Below are 9,399 nucleotides of genomic sequence, written 5' to 3' on the forward strand. Positions count from 1 at the left end.
AAGTTACATTATTATTATTATTATTATTATTATTATTATTATTATTATTATTATTTGAATTAATTATTATTATTTCAAGTGCTATTATTTATCTCTTACAGAAAATGACAAGATAAATACAACTTGGATTGAGGTCTTTTTGCTGTATAGACATGTAGTATCAAATTGCAGTTTTACCTAATGATTATTTTGGAAATCATTTGGTAGTATCTTTTGTGAAAAGGGGTTCTTTGCAAATAAAAATGTTACTTGTTACATGAGATTTCTGTATTAATTGTGTTAGCTAGTGAACCTCTGAAGGTTGGAAATGAGATTTAGGTAGAGTTTTATGTACTTTATTATGTAATGGTAATTATAATTTACAAGTATGTGCTGTTCCACGTATGAAAGAATTAAAAAGTAGAGTGTAACTTGAGTTATTGTTTATTCATTACACACACACACAGTGTGTGTGGAGGTCAGAAGACAGCTTTGACAAGTGGGGTTTTTACCTTCACCTCTGTGAGTTTTAGGATGGACTCATGTTCTCAGTGGGGCACAGCGAGTGCATTTTCCTGCTTTGCGGGATCAGCGAACATGGCTATTATACATCCATATATGTCTGGACCTCTGGGTTTTATAGATTCATGCGTGGTGGGGTTTTCCCTTGCCATACTTATGATTGAACCCAAGGCCTCACATACACTCAGCAAGTGCCCTACCATTTTATTTTGTCCCTTACCATGTAGTTTATGAATGGAGACAAGAAAGAAAGCAAGAACAGTAGAGATTGCTTTTCAGCCCCACCCCCTTTTTTAGATTTATTTATTTTTGTTTGGTGTGCATGAGTGTTATGCCTTCATGTATGTCTGTGTATCACATGCTTGCAGTGCATAGAGGTCAGGAAAGGATGTCAGATCCCCCTGGAGTTACAAATTGTTGTGAGCCACTGTGCAGGTGTTGGAAATTGATTCCAGGTCCCCTGGAAAGAGCAGCCAGTGTTCATAACTTCTGAGCCCTCTCTCCAGCCACAACTCTTTATTTATGGTTTTCACTCTGGCTCTGAATTCATCTAGGTATGATTTTCATCTACTAAATTATAATTTTAAAAACAAATATAGGAAATAACAGAACTAAAATTAATTTTGTAAATGTCTTCATAAGATGTGAAATATAAGAGAGTAGAATATTTGGGAACTACACTAGTTCAAAACCAAGTTGTTAGATGGTATACTATAGAGGTAATTTTGTAAATATAATTTAACTGCTTTGTATTAATAAAAAAACAAATTGGAGTCCATATTACATTCTTATCATTTTAAGCTTATGAGTTTAACTGGTTTTGCTTATTTTTCCTCAAGGTACTTAAAAACAAAGTGGCTGAGGTCACTCAGACATGCTTTTTTGTTGCAGAAATAACATTCCAGCTAATTTTACCAGGAGTGGAAATAAACTAAGTCATCAGAAAGACACTCGTCAGGCAACCTTTCTTTTCCGAAGAGGCCTGAAGGTATTAGAAAGCCCTGGCTATGGGGTTTCCACTCACATGGCCCGTTAGTAATCACAGGCTGGGCCTGTTGGTGAGGGAGGGAGGTTGGGGTTAGTGTGAAAAACAAGACACTAGATGAATTCTTTCTGTTAATACATGGTTTTTTTCTATTTCTTGTCTTTTCTTGCTGGTATCTTATCATAATTTAGCTTGGTTATTTACTAATAAACGTGTGTTTGTGCTTCTTGTAATCCAGTGGTCCCTAGCAGAGAGTGTTGCCAGCATAGCAAGGCCCTTCCTGAGTTTATACTCATGCTTACCCAGGGTTGTATGTCTTCACTGCATGATAGCCCATTGGACTTAAATACTCTGTTTTCTATGAGCTCTGCTGGGGGTTCTGTTATTTTTATTTTCCTTTTAGGTTCAGACCCAGTTGAACACAGAACAGCTGATAGATGATGTGGTGGCAAAGAGAACACGTCAGTAAGTTTCAATTTGTTTCTTTAAGATGTTTCTGAATTTACAAGATACTAGCTACTCGAATTGCCATCTGTCCCAGTGTGCAAGAAATAAAACCCAAAATGAAATTCTTTCTGCAGTAGGTAAATGGAACTTTGGCCCTCAGATGCTAGATAACCACTGAGCCACATCTGTAGTTCCCAAGTGAACCAGGCTTCAGGTGTCAGTTTAGTATCTACTGAGTTACTGAACTCTCTCCATGATTTATTTCATTTGAATGGTATAGTTTCCTCCTTCCACCCACCTTCTCTCCTGCACTTCCCTTTCTTTCCTTTTTTCTTCCTCTGCACCTTCTTTTATGTAAGTGAACCTGCTTAGGGAATGACTAGAATAAAGTCCATAGAGTTTTTCAAAAGTAAGTTTCTGTCCATTGTTCTTCCCAAGTGTGAATTGTACAGTGCTCTGTTTCTAACAAAGGGATCAGAATTTGTAATTTCTTTAAAAATACCTGTTACTTTTTGTAAAATAAAATGTAAAAAAAGGGGGGGTCACGGTCCAGATACAAAGATAAGTACAGTTAAGTGTGATTTTGAACAGTGAAGGAAATTATCTGAACCTGATGCTGGCAGTGACCTTTAGCACAGGAGACAAAAACTATAAGAAGAAAATAATAATAAGTCTGTTTGCTTCTCCAACAAACATTTACATAATAATGATATATATACATATTTATGTGTATATATATGTATGTATGTGTGTGTGTGTGTGTGTGTATATATATATATATATATATATATATATATATATATATATATATATATATATATACTGTTTATTTATGCTCGGGGAAGGTCTCATATATCTCAGATTCAATATGCATCTGAGCTTAGCCATAAACTCCTCCTTTTCTTGCCTCCACCTCTCAAGTGGTGGGATTACATGGTGTGTCAGCATGCCTGCCATTATTTATTTGTTTTGGGCTTTGAGAGTAAAACATAGATAAAGAAAAGGACAGTTAATTTGGGAAATTATAATGGAAGTGCCAGATTTTGGCTAACATAAATAAATATAAGGTAGAGCTGACAGTAATGGTGGCATTCACCTGTAATTTCAGACAGCTGACACAGAAAGACAAGTCCTAGGCTACACAGGGAAACAGTGAGGGGGAAGAAGAGGAGGGGTGGAAAATAATAAGTGGGGAAAAGTAGAAAGGATTACAGAAGCTACTAGACTTTCATACAGAGTAGACAGAATTCAGACACCATTGGAAGGACTGTAGTTTTAAGTTACAATGAAAAGGAAAATGATAATACAACATGAAAATAATTAGAGATAGGCAATAGGTAGGAAATCTGAAAGCCTTGTTTCATCTCAGGAAGAACTTTCTATGTAAACATCCTATTTAAAAGTAACTGACTATCACTGAAAATAGGAAAGCTCAGAAATGCTACCTGTAGATGAGAAATGAAGACTGTCTGGTTTCATTAGATGCTCCTCTGCACTTAGTTATTTTTAATGTCTTTATAGTCATTACTTTGATAAACACCTAACAAATTCATATTTTCAGTTTTTATATCTAAGATCCTTTTGGGATCCAGCATCTCTGTGTGTGTTTTAAATGAATGGCTACTTTGAAATGTATAGTTCAGGGCTGAGCTTTATCTTGGTAGTGGAACACTTGGTTGGTGAACTAAGATAGATAGATGGGCAGAGACAGAATAAATATCTTTCAGTGGGATAAACTGTAAGATTTATAAGCTTTTAAGAAAAAAAAATTTCAAACCTAGATGGCGTACTTCCACCACAAATGGAGGAATTTTGACTGTATCCATTGACAATCCTGGAGCTGTACAGTGTCCGGTGTAAGTTTTTTTCTTCCCTTCCCCCCTTTCTTAAAAAATTGTAACCTCTTGATATATGATAGGAAAGTGAAAAGTATTGGACTTATGCTCAGAGTATACTGTATTAGTCAGGATAAAATGAAATGCAAGGACAAAGAATTGTAACATTAACCAGGCCTACATTCCCAGTACTTGGGGAAGCTAAGGCAGGAGGATTGCTATGAATTCTAAGACCAGGTTTAGATACATAGTGAGTTCAAGGTTAGTTCAAGTATAGACTGAGGCCATGTCTCAAACAAAAATGGAAATCATATAGGGTCAAGTGAGAAAAAGCTCCCTTGATTCCTGGGTCTACATCCCCTAAAAAAAAAAAAAAAGAAAGAAAGAAAGAAAAAAGAAAAACCCACTCATATGTATCTGTATATGTAGTACAAGTAGTACCAATTTTGTGTCAGACAATCCTTCTATTTAGCCCAGATCAGCCTTGAACTTTTGAACTTCTTGTCTCAAGCTCCTAGGTGCCGAGGAAACAGATGCCAGCATGTATTATTGTGTATTTTTGCTTTAAAAAATTCTGTTGTTGGAGTTGGGGAGATGGCTTAGTAGTACAGTGCTTGCTACAGGCACATTGAACTGAGTTTGTATCCCCAGGCCTCACATATAAAACCAGGTGTGGCAGCATGAACCTGCAATCCCAGCATGGGGGTGGAGGGGCAGGAGCAGAGACAGGTTGGACTGGTGGATCCCTGGAGTTCACTGGCAAGCCAGTCTAGCCGGGTACTGAGCATCAGGCTTGGTGAGAGAGTCTATCAAAAGGTACACAAGTAAATAAGGTGGAGAGGGGTAGGGAAACACCTGAGAAAACACAGAGCTCTGTGTCTGTAGAACAGATGTGTCCTTTAAATGTGTATGTGATAGTGAGTGAGGTGACACCTGTGCTTACTACTCTCCCGCCTCCCCCAGCACCCCATGTAATTTGAATGTCATTACTTTGAGATTGTACAGAGCTACTTTCTCTTTAAGGGTTTTATAGTGTATCTTATCAAGGTGAACTTAACTATTTTACTATATGTAGTATAATAAAAATACAGGTTACTTTAATTTAAAGATCATGACTTAGAAATCACCAGTTATTTGACTTGTAAAAAATGTTTTGCAGGTAGGGCAGGAGAGATAACTTACTATTCCTGTGTAGTATCTGAGTTCAATTCCTAGCATCCATAAGGCAGATCACAATCGTCTATAACTTGAATCCCAAGGGCTCCAGCCCCCATCTTCGGTTTCATGGTCTCTGCATATGTGTGGTTCACATGAACACATGGAGGCAAACAGTCATACACATGAAATAGAAAAGAAAAAAAATCTTTTTTTTTTTTTTTAAGATTTATTTCATTTATGTGAGTACACTGTAGCTGTCTTTAGACACACCAGAAGAGGGCATCAGATCCCATTACAGATGGTTGTGAGCCACCATGTGGTTGTTGGGAATTGAACTCAGGACCTCTGGAAGAACAAGCAGCCAGTGCTCTTAACCGCTGAGCCACCTCTCCAGCCTAGGGGTGGGGAGGGGAGACTTTTTAGAAGGATGTAGTTATACTGGAAAAGGAACTCTGTGAGCAGCTGTACATTTTGGTAGTTAAGAGTAGTGCATCAGGAGCTGGCACTGTCATTTTTATTTTTTGAGAGAACATTGTAATAGCCCTAATTCATTTAAAACGTGTGAGGAAATTTTGAATACTTTATCTGGTAAGCTAATTTAAACTGTTTTTTTTCTTTGCTAGAACTCAGAAACCACGATTAACTCGTACTGCTGTGCCCTCCTTCTTGACAAAAAGAGAACAGTCTGATGTTAAGAAAGTTCCCAAAGGCGTCCCTCTACAGTTTGACATAAATAGTGTGGGAAAACAGGTAAAAAAAAATTTTTCCCCTGTGTTTCTTTGGATCATTCACTGACAGCCTTGTGATAACCAAAAACATTGTATGCACATTAAATAGGGTGGTCTAGCGCCTTCCCCACTCCCCAGGCACTCTCATAGATTGCCTGTTTGACATCTTAGATCAGATCTTATTATATTTACCATGATTTATTTAAAGTTTCATTCGTATTAGCATTTTCTTTGTATCATTTGGATGGTATTCATCACATACACATATCACATTATGTATTCTTTCATTAGCTGAAAGGTTTTGTGTTCTTTGGCTGTTAGCGTGTTTTCTTTTGGGGGAGAAATTCAATGCCAGTGGATATATTTGATAGAGTTTGGTAGACTGTATGCTAACTTTACATTTAAGTATTTTAGAAACTACCAAGCTATTTCTCAAAAAGATGATTATATTCTTTTATATTCCTGCAGCATATATGGGGTTTCTAAACTTCTCCACATTTTTGTCAACATTTGTTATTATCTGTCATTTTATCTGTATAGTGACAGGTTAGTATAAAGAGACATTTCACTATGATTTTGTCAGTTCATGTATTGTTGTATGATCTTGTTAAATTCACTTAACTTTAGGCTGGATAGCTGGCTCAGTGGTTAAGAGCACTGGCTGCTCTCCCAGAGGTCCTTAGTTCAAATCCCAGCATCCACATGGCAGCTTACAACTATCTACAATAGGATCTGATGTCCTCTTCTGGTGTGTATATGTACATGCAAAGTGGCCACATATATAAAATACAAATCTTTAAAAAGAGAAAAGTAAAACACCTTGGTCAACTAATTTTTTAATTGCTTAATTTTATAGCAAATCTGAATTCTTTAGGGTTTTTCTACATAAATACTTCTTCATTCTCTGACTTTTTTTCCAGTGTTTAAACACTTTTTCTTGTTTAATGGCTAGCACACCCACTACAGGGTTTGATAGAATTAATAAGACTAGTGTGCTTGCTGTATTCTGCCTGACGTAAAGTATTAGAAGTTTGACCATGCTTTATAGCTAAGCTTGCCCACTTTCCTGAGTTTGAACTTAAAGTATAACTTGCCTTTTGCACTTTCTATTACTGTCCAGTCCCAAGCGCACTAGCCCCGATACTCCAGGCCCTCTCATGCTTTGCTCTGAGAACAGCCACACCTGTTCTATAGCTGTTTGCCATTTCCCTTCTTTGTCACATGCTGAGAATTACAGCTTGTCTACCCTGCAGTTTTTCCTCTCAAACTCTAAGAAATAGTTCTTGTTGTTGTTGTTGTTATTGTTTTTCCAGACAGTTTCTTTGTGTAACAGTCCTGGCTGTCCTGCAACTCACTATGTAGACCAGGCTGGCCTCAGACTCACAGAGATCCACCTGCCTCCTGAGAATCAGGATTAAAGGCATGTGCTACCACCACCCAGCTAAGAAATAGTTTTTTGAGTTAAAAAAAAAGATAGATAGATAGATAGATAGATAGATAGATAGATAGATAGATAGATAGATAGATAGAGAGACAGACAAATAAGCTGCTAGCTTTATGTTTATTGTAGATTGTCTAATTTGCTGATAGTTTTTACTATGAATTTATGTTGAATATTATCATGTACTTCGTTGGGAAACAGTTTGGTAGAAATAAGGTCCTGGAATTTAAGATTAGAAGTATGGGGCGAAAACTTGGTTTTGTTTAGTTAGAGAGTACATGTTTAGCATAGACAAGGTCCTTGGCATAATTCCCCATCCAAAACAGGAAAAAAAAAAAGGGAGAGAGAAATTTGTTCTATTTTATTTTGATCCTTTTTTTTTTAAATTATTTATTATATGTAACTACACTGTAGAAGTCTTCAGACAGTCCAGAAGAGGGAGTCAGATCTCGTTACAGATGGTTGTGAGCCACCATGTGGTTGCTGGGATTTGAACTCTGCACCTTCAGAAGAGCAGTCGGGTGCTCTTACCCACTGAGCCATCTCACCAGCCCTTGATCCTATTCTTAATCTCTTTTCTGTTTGGAAGCACTTTGTTATTTGTAAATCAAAAACCAGAGTTTTACTTAAATTTTTATGGGGCACTCAGTTTAAAGCTTTGTTTCAAAAATATTCAGAAGTTGAAATATCTGGGTTTCTGTTGTTTTTTAAGTCATAGTCTCATACTGTAGCCGAGGTTGGTTTAACACATGATTTTTCTTCCTCCAACTCTTGGGATAGATAGTAGGAGTAGGCCACCATTTCAGGCTAAAATAACTTTTTTGTTATTTGGTTCTTTCTTTCTTTCTTTCTTTCTTTCTTTCTTTCTTTCTTTCTTTCTTTCTTTCTTTCTTTTTTTGAGACAAAGTCTTACAGTATATTCTTAGTAAGCCTGAAACTCTATAGATCAGTCTAGAATTAAATTCATAGATTCACCTACCTTTGCTTCCTGCGTAATGTAATCAAATGTGTTTGCCAACACCAGTTGAAATAACACTTTTTGCCAAAGGTATCACTAGGATTTGTAAAAGTGTTTGCAGTACTTCAAATTAATTCAGATTGAGGTATTTTAGATGTATTTTATATGGACAGTAGTAGTAGTATTTATATGCTTGTATAATGCAGTATAGATATTTAAGGATTAGAAGATTAGGATTCTTGGACTACCTACTTTTAAAGTTCTAAAGCTGATAGGCAACTCCATGTATAGCTTATTTTTGTTAGAGTCAATTGAAATTATACACACAATTTAAGATGTTGCTTATTGTTACTACTAATTACTATTAATTTTAAGATCATTGTCTGGAGAGATGGCTCAGCGGTTAAGAGCACTGACTGCTCCTCCAGAGGTCCTGAGTTCAATTCCCAGCAACCACATGGTGGCTCCCAATCATCTGTAATGGGCTCAGATGCCCTTTCTGGTGTGTCTGAAGATAGCCACAGTGTACTCACATACATGAAATAAAATAAATAAATCTTTTTTTTTTTTTTTTTTTAAATCACATATGAAGGATTTTTTTTTTTCAGTTAAGTTAATGTTCTTCTCCTTTTCTATAGACAGGGATGACGTTGAATGAACGATTTGGGATACTGAAAGAGCAAAGAGCCAGCCTCACGTTCAGCAAAGGAGGAAGTCGCTTTGTGACTGTGGGATAGGTCCATGTCCAAGGAGCTTTAAGTGTTGACTGTTTGAAAAGTTGATTTGCTTGAAGAGTTCATCGGAGAAGTTCAAGAAACTTTACTTCAGAATATTCACAAGCCTAAATAACTTTATTTTTGAAGGTTGTTTTGTTTTGTTTTGTTTTGTTTTGTTTTGTTTTGTTTTATGTATAAATAATGCCCTGAAAGAATAGCAGGGAATATACCTATCTGTTCTTGAAGATTTCATGGTTGGCCCATACAAAGCAATTCTCTGTTGACTTTTTTGATTCCTCCTGAAGCAGAAGGAAGACAGAAAGACATTGATTATTTTTATGAGCGTGGGTTTAGGATCTCATCACTTTTATTCATTTTGTAGGATTTGCCATGGTAAATCTTAAACTTGAAAAATAAGAGTACACCTCTGTGTTGTCACTTACCCATTCATGTGTTGGTGTGACAAGGACAGCTGCCTTTCTGTTATTACTGGTGTTTTCTAACTGTAGGAGAATTTCGGTTTTGACTTTCGAGGCTTATGGAAATATTTAGACTTGGTTCATTTTTCAGTTATTGTTAGATTAAACTCCCTGAGTTCTAAGCACTTAGTATTAAACTTTTAATAAAAAA

General features: G+C 36.4%; 1 protein-coding gene across 2 annotated transcripts in view; it reads left to right on the top strand.

The window, feature by feature from the left end:
- Fyttd1 (forty-two-three domain containing 1) overlaps positions 1-9,399 on the top strand; it is a 30,018-nt gene extending 20,619 nt beyond the window's left edge. Inside the window, exons 5-9 of one of the 2 annotated variants that reach the window (XM_021209098.1) lie at positions 1,393-1,489; positions 1,890-1,951; positions 3,715-3,789; positions 5,550-5,676; positions 8,692-9,399. In XM_021209098.1, coding sequence (XP_021064757.1) covers positions 1,393-1,489; positions 1,890-1,951; positions 3,715-3,789; positions 5,550-5,676; positions 8,692-8,790 — 460 coding nt within the window. In that variant the 3' untranslated portion in view covers positions 8,791-9,399. The remainder of the gene's footprint in view (positions 1-1,392; positions 1,490-1,889; positions 1,952-3,714; positions 3,790-5,549; positions 5,677-8,691) is intronic. The other variant, XM_029544595.1, reaches the window with a different exon arrangement.

Source organism: Mus pahari, chromosome 12 (genome assembly GCF_900095145.1).
Source record: "Mus pahari chromosome 12, PAHARI_EIJ_v1.1, whole genome shotgun sequence".
Classification (NCBI taxonomy): domain Eukaryota; kingdom Metazoa; phylum Chordata; class Mammalia; order Rodentia; family Muridae; genus Mus; species Mus pahari.